General features: G+C 40.8%; 1 protein-coding gene across 3 annotated transcripts in view; it reads left to right on the top strand.

Moving 5' to 3' along the window:
- Positions 1 to 25,272, top strand: part of TSPAN5 (tetraspanin 5) — a 96,694-nt gene that overhangs the window by 66,894 nt on the left and 4,528 nt on the right. For all 3 annotated transcript variants that reach the window (XM_080639143.1, XM_080639142.1, XM_080639144.1), the window contains 4 exons: positions 7,239 to 7,289; positions 19,111 to 19,257; positions 21,118 to 21,288; positions 23,512 to 23,637. In XM_080639143.1, coding sequence (XP_080495269.1) covers positions 7,239 to 7,289; positions 19,111 to 19,257; positions 21,118 to 21,288; positions 23,512 to 23,637 — 495 coding nt within the window. The remainder of the gene's footprint in view (positions 1 to 7,238; positions 7,290 to 19,110; positions 19,258 to 21,117; positions 21,289 to 23,511; positions 23,638 to 25,272) is intronic.

Genomic DNA, 25,272 nt, shown 5'->3' with positions numbered 1-25,272 from the left:
TTGCTCCCTAACCCAGTCCTCATCAACTAAGGCAAACTCCTCCAATTTCCCGACTTCCTCTGGGTCCTCAAGGGTACGGGGCTCCTCAGAACAGCCCCCGGCAGAGTAGACAGAGACAAAGAAGGCATTCAGCAACTCTGCCTTCTCTGTATCTTCTGTCACCAGGGCACCCACGCCATTCATCAGTGGGCCAACCTTGCCTCTGGTGTTGGTTTTATCTGCCATATATTTGAAAAAACTCTTTCTGTTGTCCTTGACCCCTCTTGCCAGATTTAATTCTAAGGAGGCCTTAGCTTTCCTAGTTGCCTCCCTACATCCTCTGACAACAGCCTTATATTCTTCCCAAGTGGCCAGCCCCTCCTTCCATGATCTGTAAACTCTCCTCTTCCATTTGAGCTTACCCAGCAGTTCCTTGTCTAACCACGCAGGTCTCCTGGCTCCCTTCCTTGATTTCCTACGTGTTGGGATGCTTTGATCTTGAGCTTGGTAGAAGCAGTCCTTGAATGCTAGCCAACTATCTTGGGCCCCTTTACCTTCGAACAGCCTTGCCCATGGGATTTCCCCCAGCAATTGTTTGAAAAGGCCAAAGTTTGCCCTGCTGAAGTCCAGGGCTGCAATTCTGCTTGCTATTCTGTTCATGCTGCAAGAGATCCTAAACTCCACCATTCATGGTCACTACAACCGAGGCAGCCCTCAACCTTTACTGCTTCAACTAGACCCTCCTTGTTAGTGAGGATGAGATCCAGCAGCGCTCCTCTCCTGGTTGGCTGATCCACCATTTGCATGAGGAAGTTATCATCCATACACTGGAGGAACCTCCTGGACTGTGGCTGGGTTGCTGTGTAGTCCTTCCAGCAAACATCAGGGAAGTTAAAATCCCCCACGACGACCAGGGCCTGTGACTGTGAGGCCGCTCTCAGCTGCCTGTAGAAGGCCTCGTCAACTTCCTCACCCTGATCTGGTGGCCTGTAACAGACACCTACAACAGTATCGCCCCTGCCAGCCTGCCCCTTAATTCTCACCCATAGACTCTCAACCTGCTCTTCATCTGTGCCAGGATAGTGCTCAGTACATTGTAGTTGCTCTCTCACGTAAAGAGCAACTCCGCCACCTCGCCTGGCTGGCCTGTCTTTCCTGAAAAGGACATAGCCATCTATGAGCATGTTCCAGTCATGTGAACCGTCCCACCATGTCTCTGTAATTGCCACCAGATCATAATCTACTGACCGAACACAGGTCTCCAACTCCTCCTGCTTATTCCCCATGCTGCACGCATTGGTGTACAGGCGTTTCAGGGCGCGAGCTGAGCTCACCAATTTCACCCTACGGGGATGGGAGGCCTCCCGGTCCTCATCAGTTCTAGAGTGCTGCCCCACTGGTGCCAGCCCAGCTACAGCCCCATCCCCCTTCAAATCTAGTTTAAAGCCCTCCAAACTAGCCCTGCCAATTCCTGTCCCAGCATCCTTCTACCCCTGTGAGATAAACCTTTCCCACGTATCACTGTCTGGACTGGTGTCTTATAAAACCAGCCGTTATCAAAGAATCCAAAACCCTGCCTGTAGCACCAGTCTTGAAGCCAGTCATTTATGGACTGAATTTTTCTAATTGATCCCACGCCATCATCTGAAAATGGAAGGAGTGCAGAGAAAATCACTTGAGCCCCAGACTCTTTCACCATCCGCCCCAAGGCCCTGTAGTCTTTCTTCATCCCCCTCAGACTGCGGGAAGCAGCTTCCCCCCCACCTGTCTGGAAGACCAGCAGCGGGTAGTAGCCTGTCGGGTGCACCAGGCTGGGGAGCGCCCTGGTGATATCCCTGATCCGGGCTCCAGGCAGACTACACACTTCCCTATGATGAGGGTCAACTCTGCATATCGGGCCCTCTGTTCCTCTCAGAAGGGAATCACCTACCACAATTACCCTTCTTTCTTTCTTATCAGAGGCAGTCTTGAGGTGTGGAGGCAACTGCCTCTTCCTATGTGACCTTGTAGGCAGGCTTTGTACCATATCCTCACCTACCTTTTCTTCAAGATCCAGGGCCTCAAACCTATTACAGAGGGGCACCTGGGGAAGCAAACCAGGTAGGGAAGGGAGTTGCCTGTGACGCCGAACTGGAACTTGCTTCCAACCCTCGTCATCTCTTTGGTCCCCTACCTGTGCCCAACAGCGACAGGACCGGGGCTGTCTCAGGTCCTCCATCACTTTTTGGGGGGTATCCCCCTTTGGCCTTTCTGAGTGGCACATCAGGGAGTTGCTCCACCAGTCAATCTCCTTTTCACATTCCCTGATGGACCTCAGTGTCTCTATTTGTTTTATCTGAAAGAATGCTGACATATTTAAAGCAGAATACACATCAGTGGCATGAAGGGAAGAAGAAAACTATGTGAAACTTCATTTTAATTTCTGTTTTGGTGCACTTTCTCTGTCAGGGCTACTGAAAAACAAGCAACCTTATTCTTAGTGCTTTGACACAGACATTAAGCTCCTCTTCGCCCTGGCTTAAAAAGCAAAAAGACTAATTTGGTGTAAGATACTTTAAAGAAAGTGGTGAGTGTTCTGACTGAAATATGTCTGAGTGAGTCTGAGGGCAGAATGCTGAAGAGGAAATGCTTGGGGAAAAATGGTTCACCTGAGGTTTTAGTCATTTAGGAACTTGTCAGTGCTGTTTTATGTATGTACAAAGCTCAGGAGTCCTGTGTTTTCCTGATTGTGTTTCAGGATATGAAATATTATACTTCATGTTGTCCTGATCACTGCTGTGCTTGTCAGTAAAATACTGTACCTTGCGTTCCTGTGCTGTACTGGCTTGAATCACACAGAAGGGTACGTATCTCATTCTGTGAATAACCTACAGTGTATTGGTACGGCATAAACACTGCAGTGCCCATAGGAATCCTGATAGTCTCTTTGCTAACACCATGCACAGAGTTCTTGTAGCAGCTCAAAGCAAAGGCAGGTGTGAGGTTTTCACACTGTCTAAATATGGGGCTCAAAAAAATAAAAGCTCTTGTGAGGAAATGCTGGTTCTGAACTCTGACAATTTTGATGTGCTTCTGCTAGTGTGTTTGTATTGTTGTGGTGAAGGTGGAATTAGGTGGCTGTACTACAGTTCCATCTCACAGAAGTCTTTAATATATCAACTCAGGGACGTATGTTGGCTTATGGCACATTAACCACCCTTGTACTGCTTGGTTGAAAACCGGTACCAGTTATTTAAGAATGTTAGCTGAAATGTAAAATTCAGTATGTGCAGTAATGTCTGATCACTGTACAATTAAGCTCTTTTCTCTCTCTCAAATTTTTTCTAGTATTTGCATTAGTATTTACCCCAGCATCCCATAAATGAAATGCTGTGCTCTGTGATGCTATATCCCTAGCAACAGAGAATAAAAAAAATGAAAGGCAATACAGGGAATAAGAGATGTGCAGCTCAAAACACCTTTGCAAGTAAGGCAAGGGTACAACTACTGCTACACATTCTACTCTTAAATACCTTTAATCTTTATAGAAAAGAAATTTGAATATATCTGTCTGATGTTTGTGGGTAGAAAACCTATAGCTGAGAAAGTACTACTGTGCAAGTTCTTCTGTAAGGCTGTAATACAGCAGAGGAATGTTTTCTCTTGCAAATTATTGTTTAAAAGAGAAAAGTATTAGGATTTTACAAGCTCTGCCCTAGTTGCAGTGATCATTTATAGTCACGCTAAATGGTCTTGCTTAGATGTCTGTGGAGAATTGAGACTTTTTGCCTGTAGAGTGTTTTGTAGATAATGAGGCAAACTTCCACCTTTTTATTACTTGTTGGAATAATTTAATGGATGTAAATGAAATTTTCCAGACTTAACAGAGATGATGTGTAAGCCATCTCATCATCTCCCCATGTGCTACAGATGCGAAGAGATTTTCTTTCTGGTTAAAAGCAAGCAGAACAAGAATGTCTAGGAGACATCTGCGTAAGGGCTGCAAGATAAGCAGAATATGCATCCTGGTTTACTTCTGGTTATAACAGCAAAAATCTAAAGGTTTTTGCTAAGCACTTTCAACATTTTTTTAGGCTCTGCAGGAGTTTCTTTCATAATTGTCAAGAGCAACCAAAGTTAATGCTGGTGAGAGGTGTAAGTCTCCTCATGAACAATCTGTGTTCTGTCAGTGAGGATTACTGAGAGCTTCATTGCCATAGCAGGCTGTGTTTCTGCAAGGGTGGGCCTTTCTAAGGCAGGATTGTAGAGGGTTAGGTTGGTGGTCTGCTTAGCTCAGTATTTTGTCTCAAACAATACAAGTAGAATTTGTCTAAGCCAAGAAGCATTTAAGCAGCAAAGCATGCATACAGTGATCTTTTCCTGATTATAATCTCCTAATGAGCAAAAGTGTAAAACCATCCCAAGCCAAGCACTGTATCAAAATCACTTTGCAATAGCTATGGATCTTCCATTAATAGATCTAAATTTGTTTGGTTTTGGTGTGTATTGTTGTTGGGTTTTTTGTTTTGTTTTGTTTGTGGATTTTTTTGTTTGTTTTGGGCTTTTTGTGTTGGTTTGTTTTTTTTTTCCTTCCTGAATGCCACTAAGCTTTTGATTTCCACAGTATCCTGTGATAAAGAGTTCATGATTCCATCCTAAGCCTTTTTCTCCTAATGGATCTTGTCTATTGTTCTTGTTTTCTCAGCTGCTCAAAAGGCAACTGGACAGAAATTTCTGCTTTGGGATATGGAGAGGACTGAGCAGCATGTAATTCTTTGATCCTCTTGAAAACTCAAGAGAACTCAGTTTCCTGGTTTTTTTTCTTGGCAGGTTTTCCAGAAGCTTGACAATCTCATTTTTTTTTGAAGGTGCTTCAGCTTAGCATAGCACAGTCTTATTAGCCAGTAAGTGAATTGAGATGAACTTGGTCTGGCTTGAGACCTGTATAGTCGCCTTTTGTAACCCATCAGGTAATCTTACTCTTAAGTCTCAAATTCTGGTGAAGGATCAGGACATTTGGCTGGATTAAATTTAATAAAGCTACTGGATCTGGGCCAGACTAGCAGCTGATGTTAAGTTACATTTGTATGCACTGATTAAGTTATTTCATTCGAGTTTTCCGTGCTTATTCTGTTCAAAAGCATATTAAGCTGTTTGTAAAACATAATGATTTGTACCTTTCCACTTTGAAAGTTTGCCACTTCCAAATGAAGTTTATGGATTTTTATAATAATGCAGCTTCTTTTTCCCTCATTTCTGTTCCTTTTACCCTGGTGCCTTTGGCTGTGTAAGAAATAAGGAAAGGAGCCTGTTACTGCAAAAAAGAACTTAAATGCATGTCTGAAAGTGATTAGAAACTTGTACAGTTTTATCTCAAATTTCAAATAATCACTGCAGCCAGGAGGAATGCACATAATCTTCTGGGAAGCTTATAAACATACGAAAAAAGCAGTTTTGATACAGGTACAATGACCTTTTCTGGCTCATGTGGTGTATCACAGGAGGCTGTACTGACATTCCCATGTCTATCTCTTGTACTTTATAGACAACGCTGCTGAAATAACAGACATTCTTGACCAGCAGTTCTGTTTTTCCATCTAGAGATAATTTCCATTTATCCCGTATTAAAATGCAGCCAGGCTTGTGACAGTTCCCTTTGAAGAATACTGGCTTGTAGTATTGTGTAATATTGACGAGTCAGGACTCTTTAAGTCAAAAAGGAGAGATTTATTCTCAGTTAGTATGAATGAACTCCTGGGTGAGCTGGCTGGGTGTAATATGCATGACCCCTTGGTCAGCTGACGAAGAACACTTGGAAGAGAAAAGTTACAGATGCTGGTGTGTTGGGGAACTTCAGCATATTGTAGTGAGCATATTCCACTTGATGTTGAGTTATGCTTGACAGCAGTAGTAAAAAGTAGCATAAAGCTGAAACTGCATTTTAAAGTGTGCATAAGGAAGAAGGAATCTTGCTTTGAAGCTTTTGAAGTAACTTCTGGGAAAGATTTTAAAGTTGATATTCCTACCTCTTCCCGTTTCTCAACAGAAAAACACTTTTGTCCTGTTTTGCAAATGAAAAATCATTAGGATACTTCTGTTTACACAAACTTTAAGAGAAAGCCTACTGAGTGCCAAAATAAATCTGTACACTGCGGAGTGGAGAAACCACAAAGAAAGAGTTCAATGTTTGAGCAACATTGCATTACATGCCCCAAAACTAGAGTGAATATAATGGTGGTTTTTTTTCTTTGGTTTTGGGTTTTTTTTAGCCAGCACTTATGCTTTAAAAAGTGGAGATGTAAGTTGCACAGATGGACAGAGAGAGGTGTGTTTGGACCCTTAGTATGTATTTTTTAGTCATTCTACATGATTGGTACTGTATTATGCCAAATATTTGGTGGTGTTGGGAGACAGAGTGCTTATACTACTTGTTTTGCTTGTTTCACTGATCCTTTGTGTGCATTTTGTATGGAAACCCTGCAATATCTGGAGGGAAAGAATGAACTCTAAACCGTTCAGATGATTCAGATGGAACAGAGAATATAGGGTAGCAGTCATAGGTGCTGTTCGCTTTCCCATCACATGGGCAAGATACTGTCTTTTCAGTTTGGTACTTTTGAGTCCCTTGGAGGAGAAAGGGACTGCAACTTCCTTTGCAAACTTCTGTACTTTGCAAAGTACAGAAACATGCAGTACCAGAAAGGTTATAAAATGTTGGCTTCAAGGTTTTTAAAAGATCTTAGTCTTTTAAACAAGTATTTTTATTATTCTTCCCCACCCACACCCCCAAAAATCATGGGTTATATTATATTTAAAAAGCTTTCTGTGTGTCTGTGGACAGTGTTGCTAAAAGTGATGGTACATGTGTATTTAGGACTTTTAATGATTTCTCTCACTGGGAGAGTTGTGTGAGGACAGTTGTATTGTACAACAGTAAAATAACGTGTTGCTTGACTGTGGAGTTTGCTTTGGGTCTGACAAAGTCAACAAGAGCCTTACTTGATGCTGGGAAAGTGACATTTATCACACCTACTGTTCCTATGTGGAATGCCCCTGAATGAACTGTGCGAGTTTTAAATTCCTGTAGTTACAGTGATTGAGTTGTAAAATGAACAACTGCATATGTATTTTAAAACTTTCTTTAAGCCCCTGCAGCCCCTATAAAGCTGTTATCTAGCAAAGATAATGAGTCAATATGCATGTTTAAAGAAGAATCTGTAGATTTATAGTTCCTGCTCTGATTTTTTTTTTTTTTTTTTTTTTTTTTTATTCCCCTCTAGTTCCTTGGCATAGCATTCCTTGGGATTGGATTGTGGGCATGGAATGAAAAGGTAAGCTGAACACAACACCAAACTCCGTGTTTTCACTCTTTCTCTGTTTTTGTGGGTTTTGTTTGTTTGTTTGTTTTAATGAAATATTGGAAGAGTAATATGCCAAACATTTTATGGTCTGCACACAACTTCTACTGAAACAAAATCAAGGCTGTCAAATAAAACCTTAGCTCAGCTCACCTAAAGGAAGCTCGTCGGCATCTCTCCCAGGAATGCCTTGGCAACAAATTATGGCTGACACTTGCACGTGAAATAACCATTTCAATCTGTGCATGCTCAAACTGCAGCTCAGATACTAGAAAACTCTACTGGAGGCAGTATTGGCAGTGTGTCGCTGGTGCGTGTGTCCCCAGGAATGGACAGGGAGCCTACATGTCTCAGAGGGCAGCTTCCTGAAAATAAGCCTCCTTGGCTTTGCCTTAACATAGCAGCATGCTAATTGGTGTTCCTCTTAAAAACAAACAAGAAAGGAAAAAAAACGCCCCAAAACCCAAGCCAAGCCTGAGACAGAATAACTGTTGTTTTTTCTTGTTCAGATAAAGCTGTCCACTGGAACACTGTGTTGCAAGACTGTAAAATCAACTTTGAAATGGAAATAAAGGGGGCAGGGAAAGAGAAAACATTTGTGAACCAGAGCCTAATTTTTAGTTTGCTTATTGTAAATATTGTTAAGAAGATAAAATGTTAAGACATTGCATGCTGACTTGTTTTGTATATTTTGGGTTACTGGATGAAGAGTTTGCTTGCTAGAAGACAACAAATAAAATCAAAGCCAGAGTTTCCTTCTCTTCTTTGTTTAAAAGATTGAAAATAATAAAGGCTGATAAGTGGTGCTATGAAATTCAGTTACATATTTTTTTCTTGTAATGGAAAGCATCAAGTAAATTACAAATTCATGATCACTTAAGACATAATAAGTAGCACTTGCAGCAGAGCAAATACCACATTGGAAGCACTGGAGCTTTGCCACTCTAAAAATTCAGGACAAATTTTGCTGGTTCAGAAGTGAGTTGCTAACTTAGATTTTAATTGTTCTGTGCATGTGCCTTGGATGTAAATAATTGCAACTAGTAATGGGATATTAACTCACATATTACACACCTATATATTTGTATATTTGCATGCCATATGATACTTGTGTTGGATTGAATAGGCTTGGAAAGAGGTGCTGTGATTTTTTTCATTCAGGAAAGATGTAAAAGCATATTTTATTTAATATTGTGAGCATACTTACAGAGTTTATAACTATGTCTAAGTTCCAGAGAACTTTAGTTCGGAGTGGCCTTTTAGAATATATTTTAACACTTTTGTATCATTTCAGTAGGTAACAGAAATGATTCCTCTTTAGAATGAATGAGCTGGTAAAGGGAAAACTGCTATAGTCTAGTCTTTAAGGTATGCTAGTCCTACAGCTTGAGAGTGTTCTGGCAGAATAATGGTTCGTTATGTGTTTTCTATATGGGAAAGCTTCCCCCCCCCCCCCCCCATCTGTTAGCAAGTCTGTTATCCACCAATTTTAGAACATTTTTAATCAGATCATGAAAGTAGGAGAAAATGGTACGTTGTTCTTAAGCAAATAAAGCCACTGAGAGCAGTTTAATATCCCTTAGCTCAGGCTCCATGTGTAGTAGGTTTTTCTGTAGAAATTAATAAAAGTTTGTTGTTTTAAAGCATGGGTCCTTCCTTGAAAATTAATCTCTCTTCTCAGTTTCTCTAACTGCTGTGTGCTGCTGTGCTTAGTGTGGACTATTGCAGTTCATGGTTGTATAAACCAGAATGTATAGCTGAACTGCAGGACTCTTGAACATAGACAGACTTGATTTTTGTAGCAAGAATTATTGAAAAAATGGACTTGCGTCAAGCCAATTTGAGGCCTTTGCTTCACTCAGCTCTCTGGGGGGGACGCAATGGCTAGAAGCTGAAGTCAGCAAGATCAAGTTCCAGAGACTCATAGGCCCCATGCAGTTTAGTGGGGGACAGATCAGTTACATCCCAGACAGAGCTGTTCTTCCTGCAGCTGGGGAGTTGGAAGTGAAAGCCAAGTAGGTGAAGCTTAAGACTTGAGAGATCTGTAATTTAACTGAAAAGTACTTATTGAGCTAGACTGCTTTTTGCCTAAGGCTAGCCTGGATATCCTTGGGCATTATGGGCTGTTGTAGCAGTAAACTGTAAGACGGCAAGGCAGTTCTGCAGAGTAGAACCTAGGTGTCCTGCTGTACGCCAGGTCAAATGTGAGCAAGTGCTGTGCCCTTGTGACAAAGAAGGCTAACAGTGCCTTGGGCTGTATTATGAGTGTTGCCAGCAGATTGAGGGAGGGGATTCTTCCCCTCTACTTAGCACTGGTGAGGGCACACCTGGGCCAGTTCTGGGCTCCCCAGTACAAGAGAGACATTGACATACTGGAGAGTTCAGCAAAGGGCTGCTATGTGATTAAGGGACTGGAGCATTTCTCTTACAAGGAAGGGCTGAGAGAGAGAGAACTGTTCAGCCTGGAGAAGAGCAGGCTTGAGGGATCTTCAGGTATATAAATACCTGAAGGATGGAGCCAGGCTGTTTTCAGTGGTGCCTAGTGATGGAGGCAATGGGCATGTTCGTGAACATCAGTGAACACACAGTTTGCCCAGAGATGATATGGAGTCTCCCTCTGGAAATATTCAAAAGCAGTCTAGATATGGTCATAGGAGCCAGGTTTAGGTGACCAGATGACTGCCAGAGGTGCCCTTCAAGCTCAACTGTTCTGTGAAGACTGCTGCTATCCCAATAAAGTAAGTCTTTATCGAAGTTGAGCTTGATGCTGCTATTGTATAATCTGTTAAACAGAAATTTGTAAGGTTTTTTTCAGGATTAGATTTTCAGAAAGACTACTATCAACTGATTTTGGTGGTGGGGAGGATTTTGATATCTTGTCATGAATCATGTGGCTTTATGTCCAGCTATGTTGTTTTATAACGTGGCCGTCAACTTATATATACTTTTGCTACTTCACAGAACATTTTTAAGATAACGAGATAGTGTGCCAGGCCACATTAAAAATGCAGGATGTAAAGAAATAATCCACATTTAACAGGAGCCCCATTTGCTGCCTACTAAAACCAGTTTGGGGTAGATTTGTGGGTTTGGTGGCTAGTTTCTCTTTTTTTACGAAGTTGGCTTGAATTCTGTCCTTTAAACTTTGTTGTAAAGAATTAAAAAAGCATGCTATACAGTCTCATGACCTTCCTTACAGCCTTTGCAGGGAGGCAAAAGAGCTCATTTGTCAGATAGGCAATAGAATTGGCTTGACAGCCAGTCAGCCAGCCTGAAACAAAAACTAGGCAATTAGCATTCTGAGTCATGAACCTGAAAGAGATCTGGGGGGTGGAATGGGGCAATAAACGCAGAGGATGAATAAAGCTATCTATACATGGATGCACTATATAGCTCACAATCTCACAGTGTTTTCAAGCACATTAGACTTGGGCTTGTACCATAAAAAAGTTCATCTGTGGCAGCTGATTTTCACCTCACAACCCCCAACAGTGACATGACCATTGTTAACGTACAAAGAGTCTGTTCTAAGCCCAAGCAACTTATACTACCTTTGCTCAGCAGCAGAGGAAAGATGTTTATATTTCACTGGCTCTTTTTAACCACTTCAAGTAATTTTTTTCCATTGACTTTTTAAAAGTAAACTAGGCTTGAAAAAAATGTCTATTTCCCTCCTTCATTGTATATATTACGTAGTGTGATCTTAAGGCTTATTGGGAATGTTCATAGTATGGTGCCAGTAGGTACTTGGGAAAATAAGCTTCCTGGTTCTCTCATTGCCTGCAGGAGATTTATATTAAAGAGTCATGAAACAAAGAGGTAAGTTGCTGTTATGTCTTCTGAGACCTTATAAGGCTGTCCATGGAGAGGAAGTTTTTAGAAGGAAAGCACTGTGCTTTTGGGGTATACTTAAAGTAGGAGGTGGCAAAGACAGAGGTACTAAAGTGGGGAAAAAGAGTCTGCAGATCCTTGCAAAATTTGTTTATTAGTCTTAGTTAATGTATAAAATTGAGAGAAATGAAGAGGGAGAAGTGGAAGAGGTTGATTATGTGCATAAATTCAGTTTCTAGACTTTTGTTGTATCAGTGTGACTAGAATACACTCAGAGAATCATAGAATAATTGGGGTTGGAAAGGACCTCAAGATCATCTTGTTCCAACCCCCCTGCCATGGGCAGGGACACCTCACAGTAAACCATGGCACCCAAGGCTTTGTCCAACCTGGCCTTGAACACCACCAGGGATGGAGCATTCACAGCTTCCCTGGGCAACCTATTCAAGTGCCTCACCACCCTAACAGTAAAGAATGTCTCACAAGAGCAGAGTAGAGGGGCAGGATCACCTCCTTCGACCTGCTGGTCATGCTCCTTTTGATGCAGCCCAGGATACAGTTGGCTTTCTGGGCTGCAAGCACACACTGGCTCATGTTCATTTTCTCATCGACCAACACCCCCAAGTCCTTCTCTGCAGGGCTGCTCTGAATCTCTTCTCTGCCCAACCTGTAGCTGTGCCTGGGATTGCTCCGACCCAGGTGTAGGACCTTGCACTTGGCATGGTTAAACTTCCTAAGGTTGGCATCAGCCCACCTCACAAGCGTGTCAAGGTCCCTCTGGATGGCATCCCTTCCCTCCGGTGTATCAACCGAACCACACAGCTTGGTGTCATCAGCAAACTTGCTGAGGGCGCACTCAATCCCACTGTCCATGTCACCGACAAAGATGTTGAACAAGACCGGTCCCAACACCGATCCCTGAGGGACACCACTCGTTACTGGTCTCCAGCTGGACATAGAGCCATTGACCACAACACTTTGTGTGCGGCCATCCAGCCAGTTCTTTATCCACTGAGTGGTCCACCTATCAAATTGATGTCTCTCTAATTTAGAGACAAGGATGTTGTGTGGGACAGTGTCGAACGCTTTGCACAAGTCCAGGTAGATGACATCAGCTTCTCTACCTGTGTCCATCATTTCCTTAGCCCCGTCATAGAAGGCCACCAAATTGGTCAGGCAGGATTTCCTGTTACTAAAGCAGTCCCCTTCCAGCTCAGAAGTCAAGTTGTGCACAGTTGGAGCACCAGTATGGTACCTTACCAAGCAGGAGCTCTAAATGTGGATCTTACATTTTAAGCTACAGTTTTAGGTGTTGATCTACATTGATTTAGGTGTGCTTGGGTGTTCTAGGACAGGCTAGACTCTCTACATAGAAACAGTCACAATTTGTCATACCAAGTCTCTCTCTCCTTGCCCTGCAATGAAAACCACATTTGTTCTGGAGGAAAAAATTCTCACTTCTTCAACTGTCCCAGTGAGTGGCAGACATCAAGAGGAAATGATATTTCATAATTGTTGTGCATACATGTCTGTCATACAGTTCTTCTAAAACCAAGTGTTGACAAGAAAATGGTGTGCGTATCCTGTAGATCCATATGGGCTGAAGGATACCTAAAGCATGTGCCTTGCTTCTAAGCCAGGACTCTGTGTGTGTATTTTACAGGTCTGAGGAGGAGAGGAGTACTAATATTCACTATTACATTTAATATAAATTTCAGCACATAAGGGTGCATTATCTAAAGAGGCTCTGAAATAATTTTACTAGTATTCCAACACCTTGTAACCATTAATCCTGAAAAGTAAAAATCTGTATCTTGCATGTATCCATGCCAGTTATTCATCTATTGAACTTTGCTTTGTCATGGCGAGAAAACTAGACTAGGTATTCTCCTTAACTAGACACTTGAAAAATAAAGTTATGCTGCTATTGATGTTTGCTGTGGGAAATGCAGACCCAACAAAAATCAAGGAAATAAGATTTGTAAACATCCCCCACCTAGTTTCTTGCTTGCAGAGACAAAATTCTGGAATGGAATTAATTTGGCATGTTTCAATGACTATTGTTCTGTTCCTCATGCTCATTCAGATGCACAGCATGGAGAAACTGCATGTATTTTATGACTAACAAAGTAAAGAGACATTTTTGTTTCAGAATCATGCATTTGGAAATACTTTTATTTCCCATCACTGCCATGTGTTTCTATTTGCCAATGATTTTTAGTGCTGCAGATTAGTTTGTGGAGAGGCTAATCCTCTGTTTGCAGAGAATAAATGTTTCAGAAGGTCCTGTATTGCTGAATCTTTTTCTGGCCATCTGCTTTTTTTGTTGTCCATCCCCCCATTCTCCCCCTTCCTCTCCTGTATCCCCTGTGTAATGGGATTCTGCAGCAGAGAAGTTTTTTCCCATCTTGGAAGAAAAAAAAGCTGATTTCTCCCATCTTACTGGTGTTGGTTTCTTCTTTTTACTTTTTTTAAACGCCCTCTGGGATGTTGTTTGTTACGGGAACTGTTGTGTTGAGTCCTGTTCTTTTACGTGCACTTCCCTTGGGGCCAAATTCCATATACTTTCACAGTGCATCACCTCCTTGTTCCCTAGGATGATGATTCTCCAAAGTTGTCTCTGACTCAAGATGCCTTAACTTTTTGTTACTGGCTTAGCTTTTCAAAATTGCAGTTGCCCAGAGTCTTTTCACTTGGAGCCATTCTCTCTTGCCCTGCAATGTTGCTGTGCCTGTGAGATCAGCTGTTCAAAGAGAAGCAGTCTAGCAAACTTCAGGGAACATCTCTGAGACCTGAACATGGCAGTCAGTTCTCTACACTAACCACAGTCAGCCTGGATGGAAGCCTTACTAGTTTGTTAATGCGCTTGTGACTCCCTTCTGTTTGGTCTCATTAGGAACCAGGAGCACAATTAAAATTATATAGGTGTACCAACACCAAGGCCCTGCTCCAAGATGGCTGTGTTAGCATCCGTACATTCTAGGGGAATAAAAGTAACTTTCCGGGTTCAGCACACAAAGGCTATGTTTGCTAAATGTAAATAGCCTGGACCAGAAATGGTGTTGAAAACGCAGCCTGCACACTACAGATTTTTGAAAGGTGTGAGTTTTTTTCAGCCTAGTTCTAGTGTGATCTCATGGACTCAATGCCCATGAATGGAGCATGAGTTATGTTCTGGGGGCATATTTTCATTTGTAAATAATCTAGTCTGTGTGCTCTGACACTTCCCTGGTGTGAACTGAAGCATAGCTAATGTGTGACTCCTGGATCCGGCCTGAAGTGCTAATGTGGATGTGCATTGAAGGTGGGAGCTAGAGTCAGAGTCTGTCTCTGGAAAGTAGTACAAATTGTCCTGATGATCTTAAAGAGACAAGATGGAAAAAGGGTGAGGAGTGTACCCCCTTTTTAATGAAGAGGTGCTTTTCTAAGTGACTGCTTCCTTCTTCTTTATTGATGGGATAATGGCAATAATTGTGCAGCTGTAATATCAGGAGGGGCCTTCTTGAGTTACAGTCTTCAAGACTAGTGTTTTTGCTTTATTGCCTTCTCCCTTGACCCATGTAGGGTGGAGGGCTCTTGCCACAGAGAAGAAAGGCATAACAGCAGAGAATCTGTCACTGGATTGAGGCATCTCTTAGACAGTGCATTTCTGCTCATGTACCATAAGGAGAAGACTCTAGTTCTTCAGGAGTTTCTGGCAGGCCTCGCTTGGTTGTCTCCTGTTTCCTGGTGTGGCAGAAGTCATCACCAATGCCTTTTCCCCACCCATTTGTTGAAGAAAAGAGCAGGTTATGCTGTTTCACTTGAATTCCTGTCTTGAGTTTGAGGTGGGGTAGGAATATGAGGTCTGTCTTTCCTCTTCCATGCCTACATCATTATATACCTGTCACTGAAGTGAAGTATGTTTTACAAATAAAGGAATTGTTTTCGTAACTTCACCAGTATTGATTTTAGTTTGATTATAGATGATTCTTTCGTTGCTTCACTACCTCAAACAAGTTTTGATTTGTGATCAGTTAAAAGGTTAAATGACCCGGGCATCGTAACGTACAGCTGGCAAATGAAGGTGGGGGAACAAGAGCAAACAGATGATTTGGAGATCAGCCAGGGAACACATCCTGCTGACTCTCCTTGTGGGACTACGGCAGAGCCCCTGGGTTGACACCGTCATGAGAAGTATTTAGAGTATGTAGCTTTGCATAAAATGTTTACTGCCAAATAAAGATTATGCGCTGCCTAAACTACCAAGAAAGTGATGTGCGTATAACCTAGAAAAATAACCATGCTTCCAAAATGAGAATGTGGATTTAGGAAAAATAAATTTCCTCCTTTTGGAGGCTAAAACAGTGACAGTGCTTGCAACTACTCAACAATAAAGGTTGAAGCGCACTACTGCAGTAGTGTTTCTAGGAAAAATATTGTTGTGTTTGTAGAAAGCCTGACTTGAAAGGCTTTACAGGTGGTTTGTTAAGGTCCTGTGTTGATGCAAGAGGTCAGTTGACAGTCAGTGTATATTCTGTGACTGACTGATCAGCCCGAAAATTCAGAGTGTGTCACTGGAGGAATATGTTAGAATATGAGAATACTGATCTGCTCAAGCACCTCTGGAAACATTCCTTTCTGCTTTTGGTTAAAAATGGGATGAAGACAGAATTGGTTACTACCAGGCATTTGTACACCTCTGCCAAACTCTCCCAGGAGTAGGCATTACAGGCAAAAAATACTGAATACTGTGGCAGTCGATGTTATAGAAACTTGTAGTGAATAGGAAAAGCTTGTGCCTAAAGTACAATGTGTAGTTCTTCTTAACAGTGTAAAGTAAGATAATATTCCCTGGTCATTGCCTTGCTGCTTGAAGCAAAATACTTTTAAAACTTTAAATACTGTTTAAAATATTGCTTCACTGTCTCTTCAGAGAGTTTATTTGTAAGTGTCCACTAAAAAAACCCCAAGACTGGAAAACTGCATTTCAGCAGTAAGCAGTAAACTTCTGTCAGACTGCCTTTGTGCATCTTTATGTGTAACCACAGAGCATTGTCTGTGTTTGTCGTTCCTGCTGCTAGCTACTGTTTTGTTGCCAAAGCCTCTCTGAAGATTGTATACTCTTGAGAAGTCTCTCCAGAATACTGATAACTTGAGATTCATATGCAGAGAACATAGAGTACAAATGAGAATTATGCAGTATGTGCTTGTGCTATCAGGATGTATTATTTGGGATTTATCCAAGCTAGACTTATGATTGCCATATGTGGACTACCAAAAGATGCACATAGAGGTGCTTTCCAAGGACAGCAAACAATGGCAGTCAGTTCATAGCTACCCTGAGGAGCTGAAGCCTGGAGCAGACCAGAGATTAGGTTAACTGACTTTTGCTGCATGACCAGCAAACATGTAGCACACTAGGGTGCAAAGAGCCTGGCAGTGCTAGAAAATCAAGTAAGGTGGGAAAAGACAATATACAACTGGTTCATTTAATTTTATTGTCATCAGCTCTAATGGGAGTGTGACAAAATGCAAAGTAGTATATTTGTTCACTAACATGTCTTTATATTATGACTATCTTCTCTAAGAGCACTGTCTGCAAATGTAAGCTGAATTTCACTTGGATTTCTTCTTTCATTTGAGTTTTATGACTTTCACATGGAAGAAACTTGATTAAAGGTAGTAAATCGCTGTGGGGCTTCTTGTTGTGTGGGGGTTTTGTTGTTTTCTCGTTTGTTTTTTTTTTAAAGAAAGACTAAGTGTGTTATGAAGAGAGACATAAATGAATGACTGACTGTTATTTTTCTTAGAAGTAAAATAATTATCATACAAAAGCAACATCCTTTCTCCAGTGACACAGGGGAAACAGAAAGGACTTAAAAACCTTGTGAAGAAGTTATTTTACCACTCTTTCCCTTGGGAAGGGCTCATGTTTCCTGACTTGGTATGGCCAAGGCCATGACTTTTTCAAAGATTTGTGTGTTAACTGCATTATACTGTTTATTTTGTGTGTCATTCTTAGCCAGCAAGTTATGTCTTTGATTTCTTTTCTATGACAAATGTAATGAAGCAAAAGTAGTGGAAAACCTTTGCACAAGTTGATTTAAGTGTTAATGACAGATAAGTTTGTTTCAGCCTGGCTGAAACATCTCATCATCTCATCACTAGTCTAGAAAAAGACATGCCAACTGGTCTGCTTTGATAGCACTACTAGCTCTGAGCAGCATTCTATCATACCATGCATTATGTCTATTTTTCTCTTTTTAATGAATGACAGTAAGACTAGTACTGTATGTAATGTAGGAGGAAAGTGATGAATGTGGAAGTGGTGGCAGACTATGAGGAGTACTGTATTAGAAATATTGGTTGCACCAGCTCCTAAGAAGGAGAAAAACTGACTGCTGCTGCTGAACCCAGGATGCATTTTTATCTTCTGAGTGGTCTAAACTGGGTACCCTAAAAAGAAATAAAAAATCACGGGTGTAAAGCCATAGTTGTGAACAGGCATCTGTTAACAACGTTACTATCAACTTTTGGAAATAAGGTTATAATATCTTCCTTCAAAATGATTGCTGGTTTGGGACAATTTCAATGAAGCAAAGGGGATATGAACAGGGAAAAGAAGAGAACGAAGAACTTCAGAATTCTGTAAATAAAGAGCTGTAGAGGTGAAGGTCTCTATTGTTTTCCAAGTCACAGCTTCATTGAGGAGCTGCTAGGTAAAGCAGTAGTCCAGAGCACTCAGCCTGGGTTCAGGCTTCTTTGAGGAAAGATGCAGAGAAACATCTGCTACAGCAGTGTGCTTTGCATTGACCCGCAGCACTGGGGAGATAAATGAAGAAATAGTGATACTTCAGCTTTTTTGCTGCCAAAAGGCTTTAGGAAACTGTAACTATTCCTGTATAAACTCACTGTAATATGGAAGACTTTGAACTTGCTTCTTGATATGACCCATCTGTTGAACATCAGCCAAATCCTGGTTAAAATGTGTGTGGTTGGGGTTTTGTGGGTTTTTTGATTTGGTTTGGTTTTTTTGGGTGCTTTTGGTTGGTTGGTTGGTTTGGGTTTTTTGTTGGTTGGTTTTTTTTGTTTGTTTGTTTGTCTTGAAGAAGTTCCTCAGGATTACTGACAGCACAACCTAAGCTCTGTTTCTAAGGGGGCAATGGCATTGCAAGCAGACTATGCTGACTGTCATATAGAAAACACAGCATATGTGGTTTACCATATGATAGGTCTAACCTAAATCAGTGCAAACCATCTCTCAAGACAAGTCCTTCAGCTGCCTGATGTCCTACTAAGAGGCTTAACATTGTTTTCAGTTTCTTCCTGCTAACTGATTACTCAGTACCCATGCTTTATTTTTTTTCTTAATGAGTTTTTGGCACTGTCGATTCCTAAAGTTAAATTGGCCAGGTATCTGGTTCATCAAAATTCGGTAGTAAAATTTATTATTGCAAGATGCTGCAGCCTAGGAGCTCACTTCTAATTTCTGTCAGTTGTAAATACTGAGCGTAAATGCTGAGTTCAAGCTGGTGTTTTTGCTGTTGACTGCTTTTTCTATCATAACATGTGTAACTGTGTGCTAACGTAAACAATGTGTATGACGCCTAAAATGCATCTCAGCATGGGAAATTTGTTAAGTTTTCATCAAATGTCTATTCTCACTTTCTGGCAGACTAATTCTTGTAGCCTCAGAAGCAGCAAAATGCCCTGTGGATTTCTCAAAATGCCCTGTGGGTTTCTTGTAGAAGACTTTTGAAGCACATTTTACTGTTCATTCCACATGGTGATTGGGAAATATTGTACATAATCACCCTTTTTATCTCTTTGACTGCAAAGATTTTCTTCATTGTGTTTGCTTGATGTACTGCAGAACATTTATTTGCTGTACACTTCTACCTTTTTAAGAAGAAAAATGCCAGCAGAATTTGTACAACTGAAAGCTGAACATACTTATTCCTGGGCATTGTTTCTTTCCCAGGGAGTGCTGTCCAATATCTCCTCCATCACTGACCTGGGAGGCTTTGATCCAGTTTGGCTCTTCCTAGTAGTAGGAGGAGTTATGTTCATTTTGGGATTTGCAGGATGCATTGGAGCTTTACGAGAAAATACCTTTCTTCTCAAATTTGTAAGTAGCCTTTGCAACTTTGGCATTCATTAATTACATAGTGTAAGTCATGGTCTCTGTTCCTGCTTAACTGTGCAAAGATTTTAAAATGTCTTTTGGGGAATGGAAGGTGTTGTCTGATGTGAAGGTACTGTTCTGTGACTAGTTTTTGCTTAACTGTTAACACTTTACAGCACTTCAGTCTCTAGTGCTTACTGGTTTCTCTTTTTAAGGTTGGAAACTATTAATGGTAAGAATCATAACATGGGACTACTGCTTTTCATATGCCTATAGCCTAACATTTTGCTTTCCTGTCATGGAAAGAGAGAAGTTTCTGAAAAGAATCTGCATGTTGAACTTGAGTGCACAACAAGCTGCCTGTGAAATATGAGGCATGTAGATGCACCACTGAATGTGACCCATGTGGTTTCTGCTGTACAATTGCCCCTCATGGTACAGAGAAGATAGGACTGTTGCGAGAGGTTGCTTGCTGATATCCTCAATTCTGTACTGTTTACCCAGTTTGAAAAGGCTTCATTGCTTCCTGTCAGTGCTGAGGCCCGAGAGGAAGAAAGGGAGGAGAATGTGCCAAGGATAAGTAAATAAAATAGATGTTGTCTTCTTGAACTCTGGACTGGACTTGTTCGTTAGGTACAAGCTGCTGATACACAAAGGTAGCTCAGTATTCAAAATGCCTTTAGCTAAGTAGGCTGATTTATTTTTTTGAAAGGCCTCCTCCTGTAAGTGTTGAAGATGAAGATAATAGTATCATGTTCCATTTTAAATAAATTTAAGATTCTTTCTACCACCACTCCCAACTTCCAGATGTGGGCACAAGCCTGGGTAGTAGTTGTGTCTAATAACCATTAACTATTAATACGTACATGAAAAGGCTTCCAGTGAAATAACTGCCTTCAAATGACATTTTTGGCTCCCAAAGGCATGTTTGATGAGGGGAGGAGGCTTCTTGACGCATTTATAAAACAGCTGGGAAGAGTTCTAACTTGCTCTTGTCTTGCTTAAAAAAAGGAGTGGGGGAAGCTATTGTAACACCTTTTTTCACTTCATTTTGCTTTCCTAAAATGAACCCATCTGCTGTACCAGAAATAGCTTCCTATACGGCAGCTGCAGGATAGATTAAAAATGCATCTGAACAAACACAGCACATATTAAAATGAAACCCAAAGGCGCAGTTGCAAAAGAGATGGGCTTCCAGTATATGAGGACCCCTCTGTATTTTAAACAGTGTAGACTCAGTGGAGATCCTTAGAGAAAGTGGCAGATCATTAGTAATGCCTTTGGCATCCATTGCATTTGCATTAATCATAGAACCTCATTTGGTTTTAATGTGGATGTGAGTCATTCCATAGACATTCAGCTCCGATTTAGTCATTAATTAATTTCTGCTGTTACCATTTTTTGCTTTGTCTGCTTAGGCAAAACTTCAGCAATGAGGGTGTCGAAAGAAAAAGTCACTTAGAAAGTATTCCACTGGCACTATTGGTTGTTTATGCCTTTGAAAATGTACGTGCCAACCTAGAAATTTAAGATGAGTTTTCAGAGGGCCCTACAGGTGATGAATAGCCATGTGTGTTGAATTTACAGTGAATTCTCTTGGATCTCTTTGGAAATCCCAGGGAAATGCCCAAAGTTTAAATTTCTTGGCATTTTTATTATTTGTTAGAATAGAATTGGGATTCCTGTTCTGCAGCCCTAATTAAAAAATGGGTATTTTTAATTTAAGATTTCGTGTGTGCTGGAATAGCTTGAACTTGCACTGAAACAGATAAAGCCCTAGCACTGAACATAATTGTGAGCCTTGAAGAACATGTTTTTGGTCATAAAGCAAAATAATCTTAACCTTTTCATTTTTCTTCATAGTTTTCTGTGTTTCTTGGAATTATTTTCTTCTTGGAGCTCACTGCTGGTGTTTTAGCATTTGTTTTCAAAGACTGGATAAAGGATCAGCTTTATTTCTTTATAAACAACAACATCAGAGCATACCGAGATGACATTGATTTGCAAAACCTCATAGACTTCACACAGGAATATGTAAGTTGGACTATGTTTATTTATTTGTAAAGCTTACTTTGAAAATATACCTACTCTGTTTTTTACTTTCCATCTGTTTGGTTTCTTCAAGCAACAACAGAAATATTCTAGCATATAATACTTTTGAATATGTGTGTATATATATATGTATATTTCTCTTTACAGAACTTCTACAAATGCACAGCAGCTGTGACAGGTGGCTTATTTGTTGATGTATGACTGAGCAAAACAAGGCAGAGAGTTGGGGTAACTTATTCTTGAAGATGATAGTATGTCAAATCCGCAAGTCATATAAATCAATCTTGTGTTCAGATTTTTTGACCATATTCCATATGGGTATGGAGATATTTAGGCTTCTTGGGGAGAGGGGTGTTTAAAAATATTTTATTGCAGGAGCTATCACACCTGTTTAAAAAAAAATAAAAAAAAAAATATCATTTTCTAAGCTTAATTTGGTTCCAAGATGAATTTTGGTGTAGTTCTAGCAATGTTAGAGACGCTACCCCACACTGCAAAGTGGCAGAGATATTTAGCTGGTCTGGGTGAAGCTACAATGTTATTTCTTAACTAGGCTTAATGCAATTAGCCTAATGAAGTGGGCAACTCATAGTTCTCATAGGAAATCTTTAAATGATGCTACATTTGCACTTGGAAGGCAAGGATAAAGCCAGAGTTGCACAAGCGTGTGTAGTTTAAGCTCTGTAATTTATCAGTGTGTGTAAAAGAGTCTTGTACTTGTAGGGATTGGTGCACAGATGGGAGGTTGCCAGGAGGGACAGGAACCAGCTGACCCTGGGGAGGTGCTTAGGCAGCAGATATAAGGAATTCTAACTGCGCAATAAATTGTTGATGACCCGCATTCCGTGAATGCTCTATGTCTCAGCCCTAGTTCGGAGGGAACTAGTGCTTCCGTCCCTCACCACACGAGTAGCGAGAAACTACAGTACTGACTTTTGCACATAAGTTATTTTGTCAGTGCCTTCTTCCTTCAGCACTCAGTTCTGGCCTGTGTTGATTTGAATTTGGCCCTGTGTAGCTAACATGGTTGAGTGTTGGATAACGTCATGTTTACTGGGTTTGTACATTCTACAATTAATGTATTTTTATTCAGTGTTTGATTTTCTTCTATAAGCCTTGGGGGGAAAAAAATGATGAGTAAGTATCAGGATGTGGATCCTCGCACTGGTTTTAATCTTGTCCAGCTTAGAGAAGGTCAGGGGTCACCGCAGTCTGAAAGCAGTGGTCCACTTGTATGCAAGCAAAAGACTACAGTCCGATTTTGCAGACACTACATAAAACTCACTTTCCTAAATGGATTAGCCATTTTAGCAGATAAGTCAGGGACAGCATGAGTCTGGAGAGCAAGCTAATTTTTCAGCTAGTAGAGAAAGTGCTTGAAGACAGCATGTTCAGGTATTGCAGAGGGAACTGTGCTACATCTAGAGAGAGTTGTAATTCCAATGCTTTTTAAAATGTGATTTGTGGTTTCTTTTGTTTTGCTTTTATATATATATATTTGTTTTAAAGTTAAGATGGGTGGATTCATTGAGCTAGCTTTTTAAATGCTGTAAACCATCAGTGTTCCACTGATCTCCAGTCCATTCTTTGTATGTTCAGCAAGTCTTACCAATTCGCTGTGTGTTAGCATGTTTTTCCAGAGTCTAGGCGTGCTATTGGGCATTATTTGCTTTTTGAAGGATTCCGCTTGCCTTCAGTAAAGATGTTTTGTGCAGTCTGTGGTGCTCAGGATAAATGTGTTCATACCGTCTGATGCACAGTCAGACAAAGATTCCCCCAGACTGGGAAAAGGAGTACCTATACCAGTGTAGCCCTTGGAGCTGATTAATTATGTTGAGAACCGAGGGCATATTCGACTGGATAGAATATTGTACTCTTGGCTCTACTGTCCCTGGGGCCTGAGCTTGTAGGCTGGTACAAATCTGTGGTGTTTTTGTAGGCATGTCAGCTCACTTCTGTGTGTTTCGCTCCAGAGAGTGGTGTTGCAGGGTGTGAACATAACTTTAATCACATTATAATTTTAATAACTTACAGGTATGGCATAGTATTGATTTTTGAAAACGCAGACGCAAGTCAGCTTCAGTGAAACCAGAGGGGATCTCTTTGTTTTGAAAGCTAGGGGGAAACTAGCAGCAGTGATGCATGTTACTAATGCTGAGATTTGTTTGTTTTGAAAGTCAAGAAGTTCTCCTTCCTTTGTTCTAGTGGCAGTGCTGTGGGGCTTTTGGAGCTGATGACTGGAACCTGAATATTTACTTCAATTGCACAGATTCCAACGCAAGTAGAGAGCGCTGTGGTGTTCCCTTCTCTTGCTGTACTAAAGATCCTGCCGTAAGTGACAGTCAGGAGGGTAGGATGGGTCTGCTGGTCCAATTTTAAGTCCCTTTAAGATTTTTTTTTTTCTAGAAGTCATGCATGATCATTACTTTTGCATCAACTTGTATTTTTTTGCTCTTGCAGATCAACTTAACCACCAACTTCTTTGCAGTCAGCAAAAATCTTTAGCTAGCTTCAGTCTTCATGCTGTTTGTATGCTTTTTGCTGCTTTTCAGTAGAATGAGAAAACCATGGGGTTGGCTGAACATCCATATTAATTTTAGCAAGTATAAAAAACAGAAACCCTTAATGAGTTGAAGGATATGAGCTTTCAATTAAATATCATCAGGGTAATTCATTCACTGCCTTAAAGAATGACAACTCTAAGACCAGACACTCTAAAGCAGGTATTACTCGTTATTTAATGCAGTATCCAGAGGCTGCAGCCAGTCTGACCCAGTTTGTGCTGTGTATGGTAATGAGTGACAGTCTGTGCCCTGAAGAACTGACATATGTTTGCATTAGAATCTTGAATCAGGTATGGACATCTTTACACACTCTTTTTGTCTTTTTAAAATTACTGCTCGTCCTACAGTCACCTGAGATCAGACTTGAGTGTCAGAAATTGCTTGAGGAAACAGCTTTCTGGTAAACTTCCATGTCTTTTAAAATAGTTATAGCTCTGGATCATCAAGCAGAAAATGTTGGAGCCATGCATTACTAGTATGGATATGATCAAGAATGAAGGGTAAAGTGTAATGAAAGCAGTTCACTGACAGTGAAAGGCTTGGAATAGGGATGTGTGTGTGCATGGAAACTTACATGGCTAACACTGCAGTTTTACATTTGACTTTCATATATCTTAAAAGAGCAGCCTGTGAGTGCTTGTATTATTACCTAGTTGTTCAGCTATGGCTTTTTCTCCACCTGGAGTGACTTACATTTCCTTCAATGTGTGAGTCTCTAGTACTGCCTAAAGTTAGGCAAACACCTCAGGTGCTTCCTGCCTTGCTAATGCAACACAAGTGCTGCTCCCAGCATCTGGTCACTACTGCTGCTCTCTCCCTCTACTCATAAGGCACTGCCAGTTGCATAAGCTGTGTTCTGGTTCCTCTCCAGTGAACATGTCTTCACAGTAGTTTGAATCTTTCTCACAAATATCACTGAAAATGTTTTAGTGATATGTTAAAACAAAGTATAGATTAGGCTCAAGCATTACATTATGCTTTGGATTCCCCCTACTATTTGCCAGTCTGCCCACTCACCCACACAGAGTGGTCATTGCAACCCACTTTTAAAAATATAGTTGTTATAAAACCAAACTAGTGACAGCAGTATGAGGTAATCCTATAAATACATAATCCACTAAAGTTATCTCTCTCTATTTGTGCATATAGTTATGCAGTTTCTTAATGGGTGATGCAGCAACCAGAAAATTAAAGATAAGTCTTATTTGTTTTGGGGAAGCAACACACTTGTTTTTTCATCTTTATTTTTAAAGTCAATTTATATTTCTAAAAATATTTGAAGTCATGCATATAATTAATGTAACCAAGCTCTGCCTGGTTCAATTTGAGTGATAATCGTGGGTTTTTTATGTAGGAAAGCAGATTTGTCTCTTTTGGAATTAGGATGCAGTGTTGGAGTGAT

Source organism: Psittacula echo (assembly GCF_963264785.1).
Source record: "Psittacula echo genome assembly, chromosome: 1".
Lineage (NCBI taxonomy): Eukaryota > Metazoa > Chordata > Aves > Psittaciformes > Psittacidae > Psittacula > Psittacula echo.
The sequence above is the reverse complement of the archived record's forward strand: the minus strand, read 5'-3'. Positions and strand labels throughout refer to the sequence as shown.